Source organism: Phocoena phocoena, chromosome 9 (genome assembly GCF_963924675.1).
Source record: "Phocoena phocoena chromosome 9, mPhoPho1.1, whole genome shotgun sequence".
NCBI classification, from domain to species: Eukaryota; Metazoa; Chordata; class Mammalia; order Artiodactyla; family Phocoenidae; genus Phocoena; species Phocoena phocoena.
In genome coordinates, this window is record NC_089227.1 from 30,337,321 (window position 1) to 30,364,068 (window position 26,748).

The following is a 26,748-nucleotide window of genomic DNA, read 5'->3' on the forward strand; positions in this document are numbered from 1 at the left end:
AAAAAAGGTATCATGAAGATTTTTTTATTACGCACTTTAATTTAGAAGTACTGTACTGTTAGCACAGGGTTAAACAAATTGGCCAGTGAAACACATCCACGCATATGTGAAACTTTGATACGACAGGTGACACAACAAATCCCGGCAGCAGGTATGGTTATTCAATAAATGACGCCTGGATAACTACCCATACGAGGAGGAAATGAATACTTATTTCAGCCGTAATCCCTAATCAATTATGGATAAATAAATGGCCAATGAAACAGTGTCCAACCTCATTAATAATCAGGGAAACATAAGTTAAAGTGAGATACCATTTTATATTACTAAGTAAACAAAAATTAAGAACTTTTGGCAATAAAAGTGCTGGTGAGGGTTTGAAATGAAGCAGCAGGAAGATGGTGGTTGTGATCTGCACACTTTAGAAAAGGGTTCGCTATTACCACATGAAATTTAAAATGTGTATCTTTACATGAACCAGCAAATCTAAAACTGAAGAGATTCTTACACCCATACACGTTTAAAAAAAATGTTCACAGCACTGTTTGTTTTCTCAGACATAAACACGAGCAAAAACAAAACAGTTACACATGAAAACCAAGAATGAATCTTACATTTTTGAGTAAAATAAGTTATAAACCTCAAAAATAGGCAAAAGTCAGTAACATTATTTAGCAGTAATACATACATGGTAAAACTACTTTTTAGAAATCCAACGATAAAAATTCAGTGTAAGTGGTTACCACTGAGGATGTAGTAACAGTGGAGGTGGACATATGTGGTTTCATGATTTTAAAAATTCAATATTCTAATTCATATATTGAAGTGGTGACTTCACAGGTGTCCATTTTATTAGTGCACTGCATAATTTATATCTTCATTACTTTTTATGTATCAAATATAATTAAAAAAATGAAAAAGTATTGGTCTAGGAATCTATGTTTCTAAAAAGCATAACTGAACACAAAACGTTGAAGAAAAATACTAATGGAAAGGGAAAGATGCAGAGATGTGAATGACAGCCCAAGAAAAGGAGTAACTCAAAGGGAAAAAGAAAGGAATGTTAATACAAGCGTTCTCAGTAATTATTTCTTCCAGGTTTTATATTTTATTAAGATATTTATTGGAGTATAATTGCTTTACAATGGTGTGTTAGTTTCTGCTGTATAACAAAGTGAATCAGCTATACATAAACATATATCCCCATATCTCTTCCCTCTTGCGTCTCCCTCCCACCCTCCCTATCCCACCTCTCTAGGTGGTCACAAAGCACCGAGCTGATCTCCCTGTGCTATGCAGCTGCTTCCCACTAGCTATCTATTTTACATTTGGTAGTGTGTATGTGTCCATGCCACTCTCTCACTTCTTCCCAGCTCACCCTTCCCCCTATGTGTCCTCAAGTCCACTCTCTACTTCTGCATCTTTATTCCTGTCCTGCCCCTAGGTTCTTCAGAACCATTTTTGTTTTAGATTCCATATATATGTGTTAGCACACAGTATTTGTTTTTCTCTTTCTGACTTACTTTACTCTGTATGACAGACTCTAGGTCCATCCACCTCACTACAAATAACTCAACTTCACTCCTTTTTATGCCGGAATAATATTCCATTGTATTCTATGTATGTGCCACATCTTCTTTATCCACTCATATGTCGATGGACACATAGGTTGCTTCCATGTCCTGGCTATTGTAAATATTGCTGCAATCTTCCAGGTTTTAAATGGAAACCTCTGAGATTCACGAGAGAAATACTGGGTTGGCCACGGGATTTTCCCATGTTACCAAAGACCCAAAAGAACTTTTTGGCCAACCCAACACTACTGAAGTATGCACATTCTACAAGTTATTTGTTATTTTTGCACTTCTTACCATGATTTTTCTCCCTTTGTATAATTCAATGATTAGAACAATCTCAAATCTGATTTATAACAGTCCCTACAGGACACTCAGTGGGGGAGATTTTTATCTTTAATAACTGAAAAAAGTAGGAGTCAATATAATTCACAGGTGGTCTTGTATGTATGTATGTATGTATGTATGTATGTATGTATGTATTTATTGCCACATTGGGTCTTCGTTGCTGCACACATGCTTTTCTCTGGTTTTGGCGAGCGGGGGCTACTCTTTGTTGTAGTGTGCAGGCTTCTCATTGCAGTGGCTTCTCTTGTTGCGGCACGCAGGCTTCAGTAGTTGTGGCACATGGGCTCAGTAGTTGTCTTGCAGGCTCTAGAGCGCAGGCTCGGTAGTTGTGGCACACGGGCTCAGTCGCTCCGCGGCATGTGGGATCTTCCCGGACCAGGGATCGAACCCGTTTCCCCTAAATTGACAGGCGGATTCGTAACCACTGCACCACCAGGGAAGTCCCTTAAATGTATTTTATAATATCTTGATTTGTAGTACTTTACTTATCTTACTAATTATGACTTAATTTTAAAGGTACTTTGCATTATCTAACTATGAATACACACCAATTAATGTTTAAAAAGAAATTAAACATAAACACAAAGAGAAAAGAAAGCCAGGCTTGAATTAGAAACTGTTCATTCAATAAATACTTACCAAGATCTGAGAGCCCAACACTGAACTAGGAGTGTGTGGTCACTAAAGAAGATAACTTATCTTTAGCCTTTAAGGGTTTAAAATTTAGTTGATTTAAAAGTGATATGTAAGGCAAACCTGCAGATAAACCCTACCTGAGAATGGTACATCTCTAAGAACAGTAGGAGCCCAGCCCCTCCAGAGGGAAATCCAACCATCTTCAGACACTTTCTTGCTGACAAATTGATGCAGTTCCTCGTAAGAAAACTTCTTAGATTGCATCTTGGTTCTAATCAATTCCAGTGGACTTATTACAGTTACTGCACCAACTAGTACAAACAAACAAATACAACAAAAATAAAGCCATGCATTATGAAAACACACATGCAAAAATTAATATTTCATGCATTTTTTTATTTTAAGCTTTTATTCTGAAATGAAGCAAACCTTAAAATCAAATATCTTATGATACCAACCATACTGGCTCAGATTTTTTTTCCTTGATAAAGCTATTTCACATACCTTACTCTTTCTGGTTTCAACTCTTTCAAGAGCAGTTCCACAACCCTTATACATCAACCAGGACTACTACAAACCTCACTTCCACTGCACAGAGAAAAATGTCCTTCTGTGCAGAGGCAAATTTCCTTATGATTAAACTATGAATCTCAAAGTCTATAAGGAAAATGATTAAAGACGTTGGCATTAATTTGACAGCTATCTGTTATCATCCTAAAATCTAGAATCTGAAGTCTAAAATCTCAAATCTCTGTCCAAGGTTTGACAGGGATAGGTTGATCCCATCTCATTCTGATAGCAATCACCATACAATATGACTTCCAGAGTATAGATATCAACAAATCAGTACAAACTACAATGCAAAATATATCTTTACCAATACTCTGTACTTTAAACAAATTCTCTATGAATATCAAAATTTTAAAACACGCGTTAAGCAGAAATCAGAATGAAAATACAGTAATTTATTACTTACGTCTAGCCACAATTCCAGCAACAATTGGTATGTGGCTTTCACTTTCTCCTAATTTAGATCTCAGAAGAGCAGTTAATTGATCATAGCAGGTAAAATAAATAACTGTGGCAGGAACTGCCATCACTCTGTTAGAAACACAAAAAGATTTGTACAACATTGTCAAAGGCTTAAGCATATTCTTATTATTAAATATAAGATAAAATCCTTCTATTTTATATAAGCTGAAAACCACAACAAATCAGCCATGAGATCAATTTTTTTTTAATTTAAAAACTTATTAGTGTTTAAGTTAGGCAACAAAAAGGTGTAAAGTAGGTATGTGCTCTCCAAAGGTTTATATTGTAGTTGAGAAGTTAAGTGTTACAGAGCACCCAGTTAGGTCATAAATAGGAAAAGACAAATGAGGACACTTCTCTATCTCCTTGACTTACTCTGTTTCTGGTCTTCCTTCCCAACTACATTACGATAACATGAAAATCACTAAAGTCAAAAGTACCAGCACAATTGTAAAATTCTTTTGAGCTGTGGACCATATACCATACCTACTTATAACTGAAAATAAATTACAGTTAACGTCGCTGGAATTATATATACTAGAGTTTTGAGGAAATTCCAATGACTTATTCTTTTAAATGAAAATATTAAGAGGGAGTCATTAATTAAACACAAAGTTGCAGGTACTGTCATGTCATAAATATTAATGCAACAAAAAACCAGTCTGTTTATGGCCTAACCAAGGACATTAACAGACCACACATGGAAATGCCTAATGTTCTACAGTGAAGTGTGACGATGAGAATGTAGGAGTAAGACCGACTGCTGCTCTTGGATCTACCGCTAACTTTATAACCTCAGGCACTGTTTGGAATATATGCCTCAAAACTGACTAATTTGCTCTATAAAAAGATAAATTAGAAAGAAAGGAGGCAGAGGAAGTCAAGATGTTATGGGATTTTTACACCCAGCCTTACTAGCTTGTCATGTTAATTCATGTAATAGCTAGTTAGTAGAGAATTATAATTATCTGGAAAAGGAAAGTATACATAGCACCATACCTCTCATTATTTTAGTAAAATAAACAGTCAAATGAACACTAAATTCTTAATTTCTGAACATGAAAGAAAAGTTATGCTTGTGTACCAAAGTGAACACAGCAGGCCCAGCTGCTCTAATCTGTATCTTCAGAAGGACCTATCTGCCTGCTTGACCTCTGGTCACCCCCAAGGAATTTAGCCCTTGGAATGTTCCCTATAACAAGGTTTTTCTGTATGTCTGGAGCACTAAACCAGCTTGTCTAGGTTGGTTTGTGCAAATGATGTGACTTTTGGTAAACATCTGCTTGCTTTTGGGGGCGCTGGAGTTTTGGTAATAACAGAATGTGCCTATGTCATCAGCCCGCAATACAAGCCCTAGACTCAGACTCCAGGGCTGCATGAGACAGAAACACTGCGTGTGCCGCGGGAGCTCAGTGCTGGGAGAAGCAGCACACGCTCTGCAGTGTCACACGGGAGGGCTCAGGGTGCCTTTGCCTGGTCGACTCCTGTTGTGTCCTTTCCCCTTACTGATTCTGCTTCGTTTCTTTTGCTGTAATAAACCACAGACATTATCACCTTCTTTAGGTCCTGTGAATCCTTCCAGCAAATCATCAAATATGTGGACAGCTGTGAGATTCACAAAAAAATACTCTAGAAAATGAAAAAGCACTAACATTAAAAATGCATGATGTTGTCCAATGAGGCTGATTATAAGGCGAAGTAACAACCATCATTTAGTAAGAAAAATATTAAATTTCAACTTACAAGGTAGGAGGAAGGCCACTCCACAGGGATTTAATGCCCTCATTTCGAATGATTTTCAAGAAGGCATCCTAAAATTATAATAGAAAGAAGGGGTCAAAATATATACCTGAACCTTATATACAAAAAAGTTTGTAGTGATAATTGATTGGTAATTTGCTTCTTTCAAGCGCTTATTTCTAAAATAAAAGCTTCTCAGATTTATGTATGCCCATTCTTTAAAAAAAATAAAAAGAATTTTTCTCAACTTTCAAACACAAGTAAAGCATTTCTGGATGATAATTCCTGCTTACAGAATAAAATCTATATTACTCAGCTTGCGATCGTTCTACTTTAGGGCTTAGAAGCAATGTTTTCAAAGATTATTATAAAAAGGAAGTGGACGAATAGCAGAGATTAACTCTCCTGTCCAATTATGAAATCTGAGAAAATATTATTTAAACCCAATATCCGAAATCTCTGGAGAAGAACCAAAAGCAAGTAGAAACTATAGGGAAGCTTACTGTTGAAAAAGTGCAGTGAGTGAGATTTGCAAATTTATAGCTTTTTGCCTGTGGGAGTTGCAAGGAAAAGCACATTTACTTGCTTGAGATGGCAAATATCAGAGTTCAGTCTGGTAGACTCATCAGAAAGTTACAAGGGGAATCGTAGGAAAAAAGGCTGCAGAGGACATAAGCCCCCAAATTTAGAGACAAAATCAGCCACAAAACATGGCTCACCACTAAATTACGCAACCCCAGGAGAAGACAACAGAGTTCTGGCAGAAACAAACCAAAAAAACCCCAGCAACTAAAGGCTGGGCGGAAATTTCAGCTGCAGCCCACCACAGTGGTGCCTGAGTGTGAAAGGCTGAATCCAGCCAAAGTTAACCGCCTTCTAGAACAGAAGCGACTCTTCAGAAGAATATAAAAAAATCCACAGTCTTTACAATGCATTCTTCATAATGTTCACTATCCAATCAAAATTCATTAGACATAAAAAGAAACAAGAAAATGTGCCCATACTCAAAGAAAAATTAGTCAACAGAAACCAACACTGAGATGATTAAGATGATGCAATCAGCAGACAAGCACTCCAAAGCACCTATTATAAACACGTTCAAGAATTTAAAAGATGATGTATGCATAATGAATGGACAAATTTGTAATTTCAGCAAGGAAATAGTTACTATAAAAAAACTGCCAGGGCTTCCCTGGTGGCGCAGTGGTTGAGAGTCTGCCTGTCAATGCAGGGGATGCGGAGTCGCGCCCCGGTCCGGGAAGATCCCACATGCCGCGAAGTGGCTGGGCCCGTGAGCCATGGCCGCTGAGCCTGCGCGTCCGGAGCCTGTGCTCCACGACGGGAGAGGCCACAGCAGTGAGAGGCCTGCGTACCGCAAAAAAAAAAAAAAAAAAAAAAAAGCCAAATGAAAATTCTAAACCTGAAACGAAAAATTCACTAAGTGGGCTTAACAGCAGAAAGGAGACATCAAGGAGTCATTGGAGTTGAAGACAGAACTTATTAAATCTGAAGAAGGAAGAGAAAAAGAATGAAGAAAAATGGGAATTTATTGGCAGTCCAGTGGTTAGGACTCTGCATTTTCACTGCCAAGGGCCCAGTTCAATCCCTGATCAGGGAACTATGATCCAGCAACCTGTGCAGCGTGGCCAAAAAAAAAGAATGAAGAAAAATTATCAGAGCCTCAGAGACCTGAGGGGAAATATCAAATGGTATAACACAGGTTAATGTGGAGTCATAGAGGAAAGGAAACATAATAGAACAGGAAATTACCTGATGAAATGATGACCAAAATCTTCCCCCAATTAGTGAAAGATATCAGAGCCCCAAATCTCAAAAAAATCCCAACTGAATAAAAACAAACAGGGACTTCCCTGCTGGCGCAGTGGTTAAGAATCTGCCTGCCAATGCTGAGGACATGGGTTTGATCCCTGGTCCAGGAAGATCCCACATGCCACGGAGCAACTAAGCCCGTGTGCCCCAACTACTGAGCCCGCGTGCCGTAACTACTGAAGCCCATGCACCTAGAGCACGTGCTCCGCAACGAGAAGCCACCACAATGAGAAGCCCACGCACCGCAACAAAGAGTAGCCCCCATTCGCCGCAACTAGAGAAAGCCCGCACACAGCAACAAAGACCTAACACACCCAAAAATAAATAAAATTTAAAATAAATAAAATTAAAAATAAATTTTTAAAAAATGCTGTGAATTCAGAGCACGATAAGAAAAAATTATTTAAAAAACCAAACCAAAACATACAAACAAAAAACAAAAGAAAAATGACAAAATACAGGGAAAGGATGATAAATGAAGACTAACTTCTCATCAGACACATGAAATTTTGGCCAAAAGACAATGTAATGACATATTTAAGGTGCTGAAAAAGAAACTAAGCCAGAATTCTATATGCTGCCAAACACACTTCAAAAATGCTTTATAAAGACATTTCTGTAAGAACAAGAACTTAGAGACTGCACTGCCAAAATACCTTCACTAAAGAAATGCTGTAAAAAGTTCTTCAGGATAAAGGGTCATGATGGCACATTGTAACTACAATCTTCAGAAAGGCAGGAAGTACAAAAATGGTAAATAAGTGGTTACATGTAAAATATGTATTTCTCTCTTTTCTCTTTTTAACTATTTAAAAACATAAGACTATTTAAATCAAAAATTCTAATTGTGAATTGTGGAATCTGCAAGGTAACAAGATGGACTATCAATGAAGCAATAGCACAAAGGAAGAGGAGGGAGTAAAGGATGTCAAGACTGTAAGCGGTCTGAGATTTCACCCTACTTCCTAGTTAGCTAGTCAGCCTGCCACGGTATCATGAGAGATGGTAAAGACAAAACTCTCTGGGGTGAGACAAAGTTTATTACTTGCGGTAGCAGCAGCAGAGTATCAGCATTTTGATGCCTGTTTCCTGAGCCCCAATTTCCACACGGCAATGTGAAGAAGGATAGATGACACCCAGACACACAGTGGGACTGCATTACAGGAAAGGAAATCTGACCTTAGGGAATCTAAATCCTTTAGAATAGGAAGTAAGGATGCCATCCCCTGGCTCTAGAGGGAAGCACTGAATCTTCCAAGGTTATTCACTCTACAAACATCCTTGAAAAGATGGTCAGGAACAAAGGGCAGCCAATGCCATGCTCTATTTCTTCACAAGATATGAAGAAATGTGAAACACTTTTGAAGAACTGTCTCCCTAGAAATGGGAATAGAGAAATCAATGTAATATTATTAAAATTCAAATAATCCAAAAAAAGGCAAGAAATGAGGGGAAAAGGGAGCAGTGAAGGAAAAAAAAACATACAGATATAGTACACTAACACCCAACCACATGAAAAATTATATTAAAGGACTAAATTCCCCAATTAAAAGCCACTATATCAACAGGGCTCCTGTAAAACAACAGACCATCACAGCTAAAAGAACTGCATAAGTCTCAGATCCTATCTGAAGAGTCTCTAGGGTAAAAAAACAAGGCACAACTATATCACTGTCTTGGAGTAAAAGAATGGAAAAAGAGGCCATATAAACACTAATATGAGAAAGCTGAAAGGGGGCTATATTACATACAGATAAAAGACTTCAAGATAATGAACACTACTGGTGATAAAGAGATTTCATTATAATAAAAATGTATCAAAAAACATATCAAGTGAATGTTCCTAATGAGAGGTTCAAAACCCATGAAGCAAACCTGACAGAACTAAAAAAGAAAACAGACAAATCCTCAATCATAACTAAAGTTTATTATATCCTCTATCAGAGAATGACAGAATAATTTTAAAAATCTGTAAGAATTCAGAAGATCTAAATGAAGCATCAGCCACCCTGACCTAATGGTTTATAGAACACTATACCCAACAACTACAGAATACAGGTTTGAAAGTGCACTAAAAATAGTCACCAATGGGCTTCCCTGGTGGCGCAGTGGTTGAGAGTCCGCCTGCAGATGCAGGGGACACGGGTTCATGCCCCGGTCCGGGAAGATCCCACATGCCACGGAGCGGCTGGGCCCATGAGCCATGGCCGCTGAGCCTGCGTGTCCGAAGCCCGTGCTCCGCAACGGGAGAGGCCACAGCGGTGAGAGGCCCACGTACCGCAAAAAAAAAAAAAAAAAAGTTACCAAGACAGATCATACGTAGGTCCATTACACAAGACTCAATAAATTTCAAAAATCTGAAAACTTACAGAGTATGTTCCTTTGACCACATTGGAATTAAATTAGAAATCAGGAACAATAAGATATCTAGAAAAAAATCCAATATTGGAAAATTGAATATTGGACTTCTAAATAATCCATGGCCAAAAAAATTACAAAGGAAATTAGAAAATATTTCAACTGATTGATAATGGAAACACAACATCAAAATTTGTGGAACACGTCTAATTTAGTGCTTTGAAGGAAATTTACGGCATTAAATGCTGAGCTGAGAAAAGGCAGGCTTAAAATCAATAATCCATGTTTCCACCCAAGAAAGCAGAAGACAATGACCAAAATAAATCCAAAGAAGAATTCTGATTTTTGGTCCTATATGTAAGGAGCTTGGAAGTCGTCATTTCCGTCCTCACAAGAAAAAACCTGAACAAAATGAAAAATCAACAACTCCTCTTAGACTGATCAGAGGATTGAGGTCACAGGTCAAACTGCTGCCTTGAACACTGGAGAGACGGACAGACAGATACAGAGACTCACTCACAGCTTAATAGAGTAGAAGCCCAAAGTAAGAACCAGGACCAACAGGAAAACTTTATAACTGACAGATTGCTCAGTGTATACTAACTCGAGAATCAAAAACTCTGAGGGGGCTACTGTAGGAGGGTCCTTATGCTTTCATGAGTTTCAGTTCCATGAGCCCTACCATATTCTCACTGTTAGGATCAGAGATTTTAAAAATCCCCTCCTGTTTCCAGCAGGGTAAGGAGAAAAGTAACCATTTTTGAAATATGCCCCAAATCTTTATTCTCCTTAAAAAAAAAAAATCACACTCAAGGGAAACTATTTTACTATCTGAGGAGTCTCCAGGAAAACCCAAAGACAACAGGCAAGACAAAAACTAGGACAGGAGAGGAAATTTTAGTCTCTGACAACACAGCTATAACAAGAAGTAAACACAGCCTAATGTCTAGCCAGATAAAGCTCACATTAAAGGTCTATCTACCTCAGTCTTTTAACCAAATACATCATGTCCAGCTTCCAACGAAAAGAATTACAAAGCATGCTAAAAGGCAAAATATATCGTCTGAAGAAACAAACGAAGCATCAGAACCAGATTCAGATATGGCAGAGATTTTGGAAGGATCAGACTGGGGATTTTTAAATAACAATGGTGAATATGCTAAGGGTTCTTACAGTGGTATCAGAGAAGGAGTAGTGGAGAATCAGGACTTTTACCATCACTTGACAGTAATGAGACTACCCCCCAACCAGTGGCAGGAAATCACAAGGGGAGTCAGAAATTCCACGCCCACTGTCTTAGTCTGTTAAGGCTGCTAAACAAAACACCACAGACTGGATAGCTTATGAACAACATAAATTTATTTCTCACAGTTCTCAAGGCTGGAAGTCCAAGATCAGGGTGCTGGCAAGGTCAAATGAGGGTCCTCTTCTGGATCTCAGACTTGTCACTGTGTCCTCACAAGGCAGAAGGGGCAAGGGAGCTCTCTGAGGTCTCTTTACTAAGGGCATTAATCTCATGAGGCCTCTGCCCTCATGGCCTAATCAACTCCCAAAGGCTCCACCTCCTAAAACAACTGCATCAGGCATAAGGATTTCAGCATATGAATTTGCGGGGGGGGGGGGACACAAACATTCAGACCATACTGTCCAACAGCAAAGAGCCCTCTCCCACACCCTATGTATCGGTGGAGGCTGAGTGAGGAACCTGGACTTCAGTTCTGCCCAGACATAACAGGGTGGCACTCCTCTTCCTCTGAGTTAACAGTGTCAAAAAGGCCAGTTAAAATAGAATGTTTAAATGAGATTCAGAGTTGCATAACATAATACTCAAAATTTCCTGGTTTCAGTAAAAAAGAAAAAATCATTTGTCATTTTAAGAAGCAGGAAGAGGGAATTCCCTGGCGATCCAGTGGTTAGGACTTGGCGCTCTCAGTGCCAGGGGCCCGGGTTCGATCCCTGGTCAGGGAACTAAGATCCCGCAAGCCGCACAGCGTGGCAAATAAATAAATAAATAAGCAGGAAGATGTCAGACTGAATGAAAAGAGACAATAAATAGATACCAACACTGAGACTGACAGAAATTAGAATTATCTGACAAAGATTTTAAAACAGTCAACATATGAATCATTGAATGATCACTTACAAACATGTCTGAAACTAATGAAAAATTAGAAAGCCTCAGCAAAGGAATATATACACAAAAACCTATAAGTCAAAATGGCATCTTACAACTGGCACCACAGAAATACAAAGGATCATAATAGATTACTATGAACAACTATATGCCAGTAAAATGGATGACAAGAAAAAAAATGGAAAAATTCCTAAATGTACACTACCCAAACACTGAACCAGGAAGAAATAGAAAATACAAACAGATGAAATGCCAGTAATGAAACTGAATCAGTAATTTAAAAACTCCCAACAGGGCTTCCCTGGTGGCGCAGTGGTTGAGAGTCCGCCTGCCGTTGCAGGGGACAAGGGTTCGTGCCCTGATACGGGAGGATCCCACGTGCCGCGGAGCGGCTAGGCCCGTGAGCCATGGCCACTGAGCCTGCGCGTCCGGAGCCTGTGCTTCGCAACAGGAGAGGCCACGGCAGTGAGAGGCCCACGTACCGCAAAAAAAAAAAAAAAAACTCCCAACAAACAAAAGTCCAGGACCAGATGGCTTCACAAGTAAATTCTACCAAACACTTAGAGAAGAGTTAACACCTATCCTTCCAAAACTATTCCAAAAAATTGCAGAGGAAGGAACACTTTTGAACTCATTCTATGAGGCCAGCATTGCCCTGATACCAAAATCAGACAAAGATCACACCAAAAAAGAAAATGACAGGCCAATATCACTGACGACATAGATGCAAAAATCCTCAATGAAGTATGAGCAAACCGAATTCAACAATATGATAAACAATGATCAAAAGGGATCATACACCAGGTTCAAGTAGGACTTATCCCAGGGATGCGAGGATGGTTCAATATCCATAAATCAATGATACACCACATTAACAAACTGAAGAATAAAATCCATATGATCATCTCTACAGATGCAGAAAAAGGTTCTGAAAAAATTCAACATTCATTCATGATAAAAACTCTCAACAAAGTGGGTATACGGTTACAGAGGGAGCATACCTCAACATAATAAAAGCCATATACAACAAGCCCACAGCTAGCATCATATTCAACAGTTAAAAGCTGAAACCACTTTCTCTAATATCAGGAACAAGGATGCCCACTCTTACCACTTTTATTCACTACAGTTTATTCAACATAGTTTTGGAAGTCCTAGCCACAGCAGTCAGAGAAGAAGAAGAAAATAAAAGGAATCCAAATTGGAAAGGAAGAAGTAAAACTGTCACTGTTCGCAGATGACATGATACTATACATAGTAAATCCTAAAGATGCCAGCAGAAAAATACTAGAGCTCCTCAATGAATTTGGTAAAATTGCAAGATACTAAGTTAATATACAGAAATCTGTTGCATTTCTATACACTAACAACAAGCTATCAGAAAGGGAAATTAAGGAAATAATCCCATTCACAATCACATCAAAAAGGATAAAATACCTAGGAATAAATCTAAGGAGGTAAAATACTGAACTCAGAAAATTATACGAAATTGAAGATGACACTAACAGATGTTCTTGGATTGGAAGAATTAATACTGTTGGGACTTCCCTGGTGGCGCAGTGGTTAAGAATCCACCTGCCAATGCAGGGGACACGGGTTTGATCCCTGGACCAGGAAGATCCCACATGCCGTGGAGCAACTAAGCCTGTGTGCCACAACTACTGAGCCTGCACTCCAGAGCCCACGAGCCACAATTACTGAGCCTGAGTGCCACAACTACTGAAGCCCGCACACCTAAAGCCCATGCTCCACAACAAAGAGAAGCCACCGCAATGAGAAGCCTGCACACTGCAATGAAGAATAGCCCCCGCTCACCGCAACCAGAGAAAAAGCCCGTGCACAGCAACGAAGACCCAATGCAGCCCAAAATAATAAATAAATTTTAAAAAAAAGAATTAATATTGTTAAAATGATCATACTACTGAAGGTAATCTACAGATTCAATGCAATACCTATCACAATACCAATGGCATTTCTCACAGAACTAGAACAAATAATTCTAAAATTTGTATGGAAACACAAAAGACCCTGAATTGTCAAAACAATCTTGAGAAAGAACAACAAAGCTGTAGGTATCATTGTCCCTGATTCCAAACATATTATAAAGCTACAGTAACCAAAACAATATGGTACTGGCACAAAAACAGACACATAGATCAATGGAACAGAAGAGAGAGCCCAGGAATGAAACCACACACTTATATGGGCAATTAATCTATAATAAAGGAGGCAAGAATATACAATGAGGAAAAGACAGCCTCTTCAATAAACAGTGTTGGGAAAACTGGACAGCTATATGCAAAAGAATCAAACTGGACTACTCTCTCACACCATGCACAAAAATAAATTCACGGACTTCCCTGGTGATACAGTGGTTAAGAATCTGCCTGCCGGGCTTCCCTGGTGGCACAGTGGTTGAGAGTCCACCTGCCGATGCAGGGTACATGCCCCGGTCCGGGAAGATCCCACATGCCATGGAGCGGCCGGGCCCGTCAGCCATGGCCGCTGAGACTGCGCTTTCGGAGCCTGTTCTCCGCAACGGGAGAGGCCACAGCAGTGAGAAGTCCGCATACCGCAACAACAAAAAAAAACCGGCTTCCAATGCATGGGACACAGGTTCAATCCCTGTTCCAGGAAGATCCCACATGCCACAGAGCAACAAAGCCTGTGCACAACTACTGAGCCTATGCTCTAGAACCTGCGAGCCACAACTACTAAGCCCGCTTGCCACAACTACTGAAACCCGTACGCCTACAGCCCGTGCTCCACAATAAGACAAGCCACCTCAGTGAGAAATGAGAAGCCCATGAAAGCCCGCATGCAGCAACGAAGACTCAACACAGCTAAAAATTAATTAATTAATTTTTAAAAATTTAAAATGGATTAAAGACTTAAGACCTGAAGGCAAAAATCTTAATAGAAAAAAACATAGGCAGGGGACTTCCCTGGTGGTGCAGTGGGTAAGACTCTGTGCTCCCAATGCATGGGGCCTGGGTTCAATCCCTGGTCAGGGAACTAGATCCCACATGCATGCCGCAACTAAGAGTTCCCATGCCACAACTAAGAAGTCTGCATGCCATAACTAAGAAGCCCACATGCCACAACTAAGAGTCCACATGATGGACTTCCCTGGTGGCGCAGTGGTGGAGAGTCTGCCTGCCGATGCAGGGGACCACGGGTTCGTGCCCCGGTCCGGGAGGATCCCACATGCCACGGAGCGGCTGGGCCCGTGAGCCATGGCCGCTGAGCCTACGCGTCCGGAGCCTGTGCTCCGCAACGAGAGAGGCCACAGCAGTGAGAGGCCCGCGTACCGCAACAACAACAACCAAAAAAAGAGTCCACGTGCCACAACTAAAGACCCCACATGCCGCAACGAAGATCCCGCGTACTGCAACTAAGACCTGGTGCAGCCAAATTAAATAAAATAAATAATTTTTTAAAAAGAAGAAGAAAACATAGTAGGCAGTATGCTCTTTGACACTGGTCTTTGCAATATTTTTTTGGATATGTCTCCTCAGGCAAGGGAAACAAAAGGAAAAATAAACAAATGGGACTACATCAAACTAAAAAGATTTTGCACAGCGAAGAAAACTATCAACAAAACGAAAAGGCTACCCACTGAACAGGAGAAAATATTTGCAAATGATACATCCAACAGGTGGTTAATACCCAAAATATACAAAGAACTTATAGAACTGAGTATCAAAAAAACCAAACAAAACCTGATTAAAAAATTGGCAGAGAATCTAAACAGACATTTTTCCAAAGAAGACATACAGATGGCCAACAGGCACATGAAAAGATGCTCACCATCACTAATCATCAGGGAAATGCCAATCAAAACCACGATGAGATATCACCTCACACCTGTAAAAATGGCTATTATCCAAAAGACAACAAATAATAAGTGTTGGCAAGAAGGTGGAGAAAAGGGAACTCTTATGCACTGTTGGTGGGAATGTAAATTGGTGCAGCCACAATGGAAAACAGTATGAAGCTTCATCAAAAAACTTTAGGGCTTCCCTGGTGGTGCAGTGGTTGACAGTCTGCCTGCCGACGCAGGGGACGCGGGTTTGCGCCCCAGTCTGGGAAGATCCCACATGCCGCGGAGCGGCTGGACCCGTGAGCCATGGCCGCTGAGGCTGCGCGTCCAGAGCCTATGCTCCACAATGGCAGAGGCCACAACAGTGAGAGGCCCGCATACTGCAAAAAAAAAACCTTTAAATATAAGTACCACATGACCCAGCAATTCCACTCGTGGGTATGTATACAAAGAAAACAAAAATACTAATTCAAAAAGGTATATGCACCCTATGTTCACTGAAGCATTATTTACAATAACCAAGATATGAAAGCAACGTAAATAGATGAATGGGTAAAGAAAATGTGAGATACAGATACCTACCTATCTACTGATAGGTCAATAGATGATAGATAATGGACTATTACTCAGCCATTGAAAAGAATGAAATATTGCCATGTGTGGCAACATGGATGGACCAAGAGGGTATTATGCTAATTGAAATAAGTTAGAGAAAGACAAACACTGTATCATTTCCCTTATATGTGGAATCTAAAAAAACAAATGAACAAACATAACAAAACAGAAACAGAGTTACAGATACAGAGAACAAACAGGTGGTTGCCAGAGGGGAGGGGGAGGAGAGAGAGGAAAGAAATAGGTGAGGGAGATTAAGAGGTATAAACTTCCAGTTACAAAGTAAAGGATTCAAGGGGATGAAATGTATCTTGTGAGGAATACAGTCAATAACTATGTAATATTTTTACACGGCGACGTATAGTAACTAGAATTATGGTAATCATTTTGATATGCATAGAAATATATCAAATCATTATGTTGTGTAACAGGAATATAGTATTGTAGGTTAATTATACTTCAAAAACAAACTCATAAAAAAGATGATTTTTCCTAGCAGACATTAAAATCTTTTGTTTGTTTGTTTAAAAACAAGCTCTGGCCAGTTTTATTAAAGAAAATTTGTGCATGATTTACCTTTCAAAAAAAAAAAAAGATGAGATTTGTGGTTACCAGAGTTGGGGGGTGAGGGGAAGGGAGAATTGGATGAAGGTCAAAAGGTACAAACTTCCAGTTATAAGATAAATAAGTACTAATAAATGATGTACAACATGATAAAGATAATGAACACGGCTGTATGTTATACATCGAAGTTGTTAAGAGAGTAAATCCTAAGAGTTCTCATCACAAAAAATGTTTTTTCTGTTTCTTTAATTTTGTATCTGTGAGATGGTGGATGGTAATTATTCTGGAAATCATTTCATAATGTATGTAAGTCAAATCATTATGCTCTACACCTTAGACTTATACAGTGCTGTATGTCAATTATATCTAGAAGAAAAAACAGACTGGAGCACTCAGCACAGTAAATATGTCATTTCTCTCCAAATAAGACATACAGGTTTAACACAGTTCCTATAAAAATCTCATCAAGATTTTTTGTAGGTATATACAAGATTATTCTAAAATTTATATGGAAAGATAAAGAAACTTTGGAAATAGATAAAACAACTTTCAAAAAGAAAAATAAGAATAAAGTGGGAGGAATCAGTTTACCTGATTTCAGGACTCATTCTATAGCTACACTAAGACTGTGTGGTATTGATGTAGGTAACAGACAAATGTTACAGAATAAACAACCTAGAAACAGATCCACACGATATGCCCAAGTGATTTCTGACAATGTGCAAAAGCATCTTAATGGAGGAAAGATAGCCTTTTCAACAAACGCAACTGGACAACCACATGCTAAAAAAACAAAAAGGATCAAACTTCAACCTCAAACCCATACATTATATAAGAATGACTCAAAATGGATCAAGGACTTTAAAAACAGGAGAAGAATCTTCAGATCTTAGGGTAAATAAAGAGTTCTTAGATTTGACACCAAAAGCATGATCTATAAAGAAAAAATTGACAAATTGGACTTCATCAAAATTAATAACTTTTACTCCATGGAAGACCCTGTTTAAGGGTATAAGAAGGGAAGTTAGAGTGGGAAAGAATGTTTAGTAATCACACATTCAACAAAGGACTCGTATCTAGATAGTATAAGGAGCATTTAAAACTTAACAGTAAAAATACAAAGAGTTAAATTAGAAAATGGGCAAAAGACATGAAGAGCCATTTCACTGAAGAGGATATACTGATGGCTAAAAAACATATGAATAGGTTTTCAACATCACTAACCACCAGGGAAATGTAAGTTAAAACCACAATGAGATACTGCTACACACCTATCATAATTGCTAAAATAAAAGTGACAACACCAAATGCTCGTGAGGTTGTGGAGAAATTAGATCAGTCATACACTGCCACTGGGAATGTAAAATGGTCCTATCAGTCTCGTAAACAGGTTGGCAGTTTCTTAAACCTTAAACATGCAACTACCATATGACCCAACAACTGCACTCATGGACATTTACCCCAGAGAAATGAAGACTAACAGTGATATTATGATTAATAATAAGAAATATACATTTTGGCCTTAATCCATGGTTCCTGGCACACAGCTCCAAAACTCTTATAATTTCCTAATTAATACAGAGCAAAGGAAGCATCTTTTGTTGATAATTTTTGGTCTTTTGTTCTCAGTCCTGAAATAGCTCCAGAGGATAAGAGGTGAAAGTAGTGTCTTTTGTTATTCACAACAAGCCTCTTTCAACTACACCTAAGTTTATGTTAATGAGGTGATTTTTGGAAAGGCCCTAGAGAACCAAAGGATGGGGGCTGGTTGCCAGGAGGAACCAACCACTTGATTAGAAGGCTGGAACTTTTAGTCCCACCCTCCCCACCCTACCCCAGTCCCCAACCTCAGGGGTTCTGGGAAGGGAGGCAGAACTGGAGGTTCAGTCAGTCACCAAGGGCCAGTGATTTGATCAATCGTGTCTATGTAATGAAGCCTCCATAAAAATCTCTAAAGAATGGCATTTGGAAGCTTCCAGGCTGGTGAACACAGGGAGGTGCTGGGAGAGTGACACACCTGGAGTGGACATGGAAGCTCCACGCCCCTTCCCCCAAGTCTTGCCCTGTGCATCTCTTCTGTCTGGCTGTTCCTGAGTTGTATTCTTTCATAATAAACTAGTAATCTAGTAAGTAAACTGTTTTCCTGAGTTCTGTGAGCTGTTCTAGCAAATTACTGAACCCAAGAGGAGACCTTGGGAACCTCTGATTTACAGCCAGTCATTCAGAAACATAGGTGACAACCTGGACTTGCCAGTGGCATCTGAAGTGGGAGCAGTCCTGTGGGACCTGACACTAACTCCAGGTAGATGGTGTCAGAATTGAGTTAAATTGTAGAATACCCAGTTTGTGAACCCTGGAGAGTTGCTCGGTATGGGGGAAAAACCCCACATATCGGTTCAGAAGTGTTCTAAGTAGAGTGTTCAGAGAAAAACCGTGAGCAGTTTTTTCTTACACTTACTTTCACACAGAAACCTGTGAATGAATGTATGTATCAGTTTTATTCAGAGCCAAAAACGGGAAACCACTCAGAAAACAAACTGTGGTACATCCATACCGTGTAATACTAGTGAGTAATAAAAAGGAACAAACTATTGATACATTAAACAATTTGAATGAATCTTCAGATAATTAAGGGAAAAGTGCCAAACCCAAAATGTTCTATGTTATTTCATTTATGTAACATTCTTAAAGTGAAAAAATTATATAAATAGAAAACAGATTAGTGATTGCCAGGAGTTAACAAGTGGATGTAGCTATAAAAGGGAAATGGGAAGGATCCTTGCTGTGATGGAATTGTCTGTGTCTTCACTGTATCAATGTCAATATCCTGTGGTCTACTGTACTCATCCTGTCACCTGTCGCCACCGGGGGGAACGGGAAAAAGGGTACATAGGGTCTGTCTGTATATTTTTCTTAAAATTGTATATGATCTACAAGTATCTCAAAATAAAAAAGTTTAAAAAAACCCACTCCCTAAGCATAAACAGATGAAAATAAAGTTAGCAAAGAATTAAAAGCAAAAAAAGTACTTTCCCTTTCCTGCTCTAATGTCTACTTTTTAACTGTGGATAAGTGTGCTAACTACCTGATGGACATTTTACTCTCCTGTAATCGTTAAATATTTCATATATAAGAGTAAATATTAGAATAGAAAACATACTGTGATTATAAATAATATAATCTCTTTACCAATGTTCCCTGGAAACGTCCTGGCTTCTTATACCATGCTTTGTTGCCTTCCTCTTCACAGACACATAGATGATCCATAAGTCCATTACTATATAAGAAACATTTTCCTAACAAAGAAGATTCTAACAGTCAGTGATTATTTCACAAAACTGTATTATTTTTACATATGAACAAAATGAAAGTACGATGAGCAGGCTACACAAAGACATAACTTTGCCTTCACCTTTTAGGATGAAACATAAATAATTTGACTTGTTTAATGACATAGCACTGGGCTCTAAACTCACAGTGGTGAAAAGCAATTGAGAAAATTAGTGGATTATGTTTTCAGAACTGCAGTCAGCAAATGCACATGGAAATAAATTCTTTTCGGTTATCTGAGGGAGCGGAGAGGGAAGACAGAGGAGAAAACCTGTTTTGAAAAGACAGCATGAGTGTACGTCTTCTCTATTTGACCAGAAGAAAACCCTGTGGTATGTAAGGGCAATTCAGTCAAAAATATATTATGAAATCTAATGTATATCTGAAAGTTGCTGAGAGAGAGTAGATCTTAAAAGATCTCATTACATGGAAAAAAATTTATTAACTATGTGAGGTCATGAAAGTTGACTAAATTTATTGTGGTAATCATTTTTCAATATATACATATATGAAATCATTACAGTGTACACCTAAAACTAATACAATGTTATACATCAATTGAAAAAAGACTATGAAAAAATGTTTTTCTCAACCAATGTAAATAATGCTGTGCTTTGTCCCTTTCTCTGTATTTATACTGCTCAATCTAGACATTTGTCAGCTCCCTCTTAACTGACTACAACTCTAATAACAATCCTTCCCATTATTGGATTCATTCTTGCTGCCAAAACTGTCTTCTCTATTCTACCATATATAATTCTGTCAATTTCGTAATACATTAGTCTAACTTTAATGTACAGGAAACCACTTTACTTTTCAGTCTCTTCCTACAATCTATCTATCCTCTCATCCACCTGAAACAAAGCTAGCTTTCTCACAGTCTGTTTTCTGCTATTTAAACATGTTTGAAACAGCATTATCTTTATAAAACCACAAAATATTGATCAAGGAATCGCTATTTTTGCCCATCTAATAAAAACATATAACTACTCTTTCTTCTCAAAGTCCACATAAGCTATAATGTCCGGCAATTAACCAAGCTGCCTGGTAAAATAATGACTTTTCTATCACTATTCAAGCAACAATTAGATGACTATTGGATGAATACTGTAGGATGAGCACAGCTCTTGGACTAAAGTAGGAAGCTAGATTCTAAGATGCCTTACAGGTTTAATTCTGTTCTTACTTGTGAGGCATATACTCAAATATAAAATTGTCCTCTGCTTTAATTAGTAGGTTCACGAAAGTGTTATATGTTTTATATACACATATACACAGGCAGTTGACCCTTGAACAACACAGGTTTGAACTGTGACGGTCTACTTATGCAGATTTTTTTCAATAGTAAATACTGCAGTACTAGACAGTCTGTAGTTGGTTGAATCCAAGGATAAGGAACTGCAAAAACAGAGGAACTGTGGACACTGAGGGCCAACTATAAATTACAGGCAGACAACTACGTGGACAGTGGGCAGTGTTAACCCCCTCACTGTTCAAGGGTCAACTGTATTTGTTTTCTGCCTAGACCTCATCATGTACAACTAAGAAATGAGAAAATGTTTCTGCATGAGGATAAAGGCATCAACTTTTAAAAACTAACAAAAAGAATATTATTCAAACAAAAAAGAATCCAGCGACATTTAAAAATCTAACATAATGTTTTCAGGATAAGCAGAGCACATACCTTTGGGCAATGGGTTGTTTTGGGCTTGGAGTCGAATTTTAACAACATCAAAGGGTGTCACTATGAAGATACATAAATCTCAATTAACAAGTGATACCTATAAATTGTACAGACATTTGTCCAAAGAACACAAAATACACCGAATGATACCCTTCCTCGTGACTACATAATGGGTAAGATTATTTATCTTAAAGTGGTTTTGAGTGTTAACATTCTAATTTCTTGCCCTTGAATTTTATTTAAAGAGTACCAGTGAGAAAATGTAATTACTCCTCTCACAAGTACTCAACTCTCATTTATAATATTTCTACGACTATAATTCCATTAGCATTAAAACTAAAATACTAGTATTTATAAGAAAATATGTTATCTAAGGTAAAGAATGAAAGTTTCAAAAGTCCATTTAAATATCTGAGAATAACTCTGTATTACAAGTAATCAATAATCAAACAATATAAGTCTTCCTATTCTGTTAAATTCACCTATATCAAACAAAAACTATAGATAATGCAAATTTGAGTAAGCTAGTCATAAATCATCCTTACTACCACACTGTGTAACTCCACTTGGGAACAGTGAAGCAAAGGAGAATGGTTTTAATTTGCAGGCTGTATTTCCTCGTCTGAGAATGAAGAAGTCACATTAGAAGATCTCTAAAGCCTTTACAACCCTAGCGTTCTGACCTAAAGACACTACATTCTAAAGCAATTAGTTTACATTTTTTCTAATCATCTGCTATCTTATTTAAATAAACTAGCCAAGTTAAAGTCATTAAAATGCTGAACTGTCACCTAACTCTGTCATTTGGCTGTGTCTACAAGAAATTCATTTAAAAAGACAGAAAAATGTGGTCCAGAGGAATTTAAGCAATTCACTGTTACTAAAGCAAAGTAAAATATAATTTGAATTTGTTGCCACTATAAGTTGTCCAATTTCTGTATTTTTCATTATGCTAATATTTTATTCCATCTTCTTACTATTAAAAAAAGGATAATAGAGTCATAAAGGTTTAATATTGATAGGGACCTCAAAGAACTCCTGATCTAAGCCCCTAATTTTAGAGATGGAAAATTAATTTCAAAGAGAGTAAGGACTATCCCAACGTGCATTCACCCTGAGGATGGCAAAGCAAGGACTAAACTTCTAGTCTCTTGGTTCTCTGTCCAGGGTTCTTTTCATGTTATCATGATGAAGCATGAATGATAATATTATCATTATTTCACAGATGGTAAAACTCAAATGGAATCAATGATTCATTCAGTTACATGATCTACATATTATTTTACCCATCAGTGATGTCAGTATAGCTCCAGTACAAGAGGCAAGCATTTGTTGAAGAGGAGTCACTTTGATAATTGGTGGTCCCTCTGCTTCAGGATCCATATTTTTAACTAATAGAAGAAAAATCTGTTAAAGAAAAGCAAGATGTAAAATAAAAGTGTAATAGAAAATGCCCTCAAAATCAACAGCTAAAAGTTAAATAAACTATAAAAACAATAACCAGTATTACTATCAAAGCACATGTTGTTGGACTTCCCTGGTGGCGCAGTGGTTAAGGATCCGCCTGCCAATGCAGGGGACATGGGTTCGAACCCTGGTCCAAGAAGATCCCACATGCCGCGGAGCAACTAAGCCTGTGTGTCACAACTAATGACCCCATGTGCCACAACTACTGAAGCCTGCACGCCTAGAGCCCGTGCTCTGCAACAAGAGAAGCCACCGCAATGAGAAGCCCACGCACCACAACGAAGAGTAGCTCCCGCTAGCCACAACGAGAAAGCCCATGCACAGCAACGAAGATCCAATGCAGCCAAAAATAAATAAGTAAATTTACTTAAAAAAAAAAAAGCATATGTTGTTGACCACTATCAGAAGTAAACATGTAAGTTCTATACCCCAAGGCACTAAACAATCATCATTAATAGAACATGCTCTCTATTTTCCAAAAATGGTAATGTACTTCAGCTAAGCTATGTGAGCAGCATCACATTTGAAAGACAATTAATAGATTAAGAAAATGGACTCTGGCCATGTAAAAGAATGAAAGCAGCTGACCAACAAGGCTCAAAATCTGAATTTAGCCTCAAAAGAACTACTCAGGTACTCGAACCTAGTACAGAATTATCAGCAAATATAGTACTATTTTTACTGCATATCAAACACTGTTGCAAAGGTACAAAATAAAATCAAAAACATAACCTTCGTAAGAAGCGTTATCTTAGAAAACTTTAATGAGAAAAGCAACATATATGCTCTGTTGAAAAACTCAGTTAACACAAAAGAATACAAAAATCACTTAGAAACTTATTTTTAAAAAATAACCACCCGGGGCTTCCCTAGTGGCACAGTGGTTAAGAATCCGCCTGCCAATGGGGGGGACACCAATTCGATCCCTGGTCCGGGAAGATCCCACATGCCATGGAGCAACTAAGCCCATGCACCACAACTACTGAGCCTGCGCTCTAGAGCCTGCGTGCCACAACTACTGAAGCCTGCATGCCTAGAGCCCGTGCTCCACAATAAGAGAAGCCACTGCAATGAGAAGCCCACGCACTGCAATGAAGAGTAGCCCCCGCTCACCACAACTAGTGAAAGCCCACGAGCAGCAACGAAGACCCAACGCAGCCAAAAATAAATTAATTAATTTAAAAAATAAAAATAAAAACCACTCAGAGCCAAAAAAATAAAACAAATTTTTTTTAAAAAAAGGGAATTCCCTGGCAGGCCAGTGGTTCAGACTCCATGCTTCCACTGCTAAGGGCCCAGGTTCGATCCCTGGTCCAGGAACTAAGATCCCGCAAGCCGCACGGTGCAGCCGAAAAAATAAAATAAAACAAATGAAAAAGTAACCACTGGCAACATACAGTATCACCTTTCCAAATGTCTATGTGCATAAAAATACATATATGTATACACACACGAAGATTACACCTAACTAATCAATTACAAACATTCGCATTATCTGTGTATAATTCCTGTATCTGTGTACATGCACCTTTTCTGAAAGACAAAATAGATGACTACTACTCATATTGTTTAGTAGCCAGCTTTAACACTTAAAAATGTATTACAAACATGCCAATAAATAGATTTACATTATCATTTTTAATGCTTACATGGTTTTTAATTATATTTATTTAGTCATCCTCATATTCTTATTTAGGCTACTGCCAATTTATCATTAATTCATTAATTTCATAAACTCTCATATAAATATCCTTATACATACATCTTACTGTAGTGTTCCTACAATTACTATAGAAAAAAAAGTAAGATTGCTAGGCTAAGCTAAAAACTTGAGACAAATTGCCAAAATGCTTTCCAGAACGATTGGACCAACTTATACTTCCATATTGGCAATAAATGAGTTCCTATTAGCCCATAAACTCACCAAACGCCCTCTCATATTACATATCATTTATTTTTTCTAAACCATTTGGAAGTAGATTGCCATACATCACACCCCTTTCATCCTAAATACCTCAGGATATTCCTATATAATCAAGGTACAATTATCAAATTGAGGAAACAACGTTGACAGTACTCTACAGTGCATTTTCCAATTTTGTCAATTATCCCAATAATGACCTTTATAAAAATGAATGGTAGTTGTATTGTTTATTTTTTTTAATTTCTTTATTTTATTTTATTTTTGGCTGCGTTGGGCCTTCGTTGCTGTGCACGGGCTTTCTACTTAAGCTACTCTTAGCTGCAGTGCACAGGATTCTCACTGCAGTGGCTTCTCTTTGTTACGGAGCATGGACCCTAGGCATGTGGGCTTCAGTAGTTGTGGCACATGGGCTCAGTAGTTGTGGCTCACGGGCTCTAGAGTGAAGGCTCAGTAGTTGTGGCACATGGGCTTAGTTGCTCTGTGGCACGTGGGATCTTCCCGGACCAGGGCTCAAACCCGTGTCCCCTGCACTGGCAGGCGGACTCTTAACCACTGCGCCACCAGGGAAGCCCTGTATTGTTTCTTTAGACATTTATTATTTACCTACCTGGTTTAAGTCTTTTCCTCAACTCTATGCTCCAATATTTTGCTTGTAACATCAGTAGCTGAAAATCTGTAGTGAAAAAAGAAAGTAACTGTCTTATCTTTTCAGACAGGAATGGGATAACAAGCCTAAAGGAAAGGAGTATATAAAAACCTTAAAACACAAATCAGCAAATATTTATTAACTATTATTTTTAAAATATTTCTCTTAAGTGCTTTGAGGAATATGAAGAGCACTCCACAAATGTTTTCATTAGAGTTATGAAAGTATTTTCACAAAAATATCTTCATATTTTCCCAGTAAATATACTCTGCTTTAAAAACAATTCTAAACCTGAACATACGGACCCATCTTAGTTTCAAGAGAAGTTGAACAACCAGATTTTGTGACACTTACAGGAAATTCAGAGACTAAAGTAACATGGTAAAGCTTGCCACAAAATATAGGAGAAGGTATAATACTCTGGTCTACAGGACTACTGTCTTAGTTTCTTCAACAGGTGAAAGTAGGGTGGGAAAAAAGGTGGCAGGGGAGGTATAACCATTCTAGAATAAAGGAATCCAACCAAATGCATCCTGGTTTGAAAAAACGAACTTTAAAAAGCCACTCTGAAAGTAACTAAAGAAATCAGAACATGGGCTGGATATCAGATAATATATTTAAATTTTGATTTTGTTAGTGAGATGTTATTACGGTTACGTAGAATGTGTCCTTTTTGTAAAAAAAGGTTGATGATGACGTATTAAGGGCTGAAAAGTTATGACAGCTGTAGTTTATAATAGTTCAGAAAAAATATAATGTTAATGATCTGTTAAATCTAGGTGTTAAGTATTTCACTCTTCTGAATTTTTCTGTATATGGGAAAATTCGCACAATAAATTTTTTTTTAATTCCTGAAATGTATGCAGAACATTCAAATCTAAGCACCTACTTCTAACATTTGAACACAGGTCTTTTAAGTGGAAAAATAACACACATATGCTACAATACAGGTATATGCCTCCTCCAGAAAGGTAAGAAGACCTACAGTGCTTTATTTTGGCACCATCCTAGCAAAGTTGGCAACCTGAATATTCTCACCTTAA

At 38.2% G+C, this 26,748-nt stretch overlaps 1 protein-coding gene across 2 annotated transcripts in view; it reads right to left on the minus strand.

The window, feature by feature from the left end:
• The window catches only part of SLC25A40 (solute carrier family 25 member 40), a 29,595-nt gene extending 6,526 nt beyond the window's left edge, over nt 1-23,069 (minus strand). Inside the window, exons 1-6 of one of the 2 annotated variants that reach the window (XM_065883969.1) lie at nt 22,955-23,051; nt 21,669-21,728; nt 19,844-19,950; nt 5,334-5,401; nt 3,535-3,659; nt 2,696-2,869 (exon numbers count right to left, since the gene is read on the minus strand). In XM_065883969.1, the coding sequence (XP_065740041.1) occupies nt 2,696-2,869; nt 3,535-3,659; nt 5,334-5,401; nt 19,844-19,950; nt 21,669-21,728; nt 22,955-23,051 (631 nt within the window). Of the gene's footprint in view, nt 1-2,695; nt 2,870-3,534; nt 3,660-5,333; nt 5,402-19,843; nt 19,951-21,668; nt 21,729-22,954 lie in introns of both variants that reach the window. The other variant, XM_065883970.1, reaches the window with a different exon arrangement.
• Nucleotides 23,070-26,748: the final 3,679 nt, after the last annotated feature.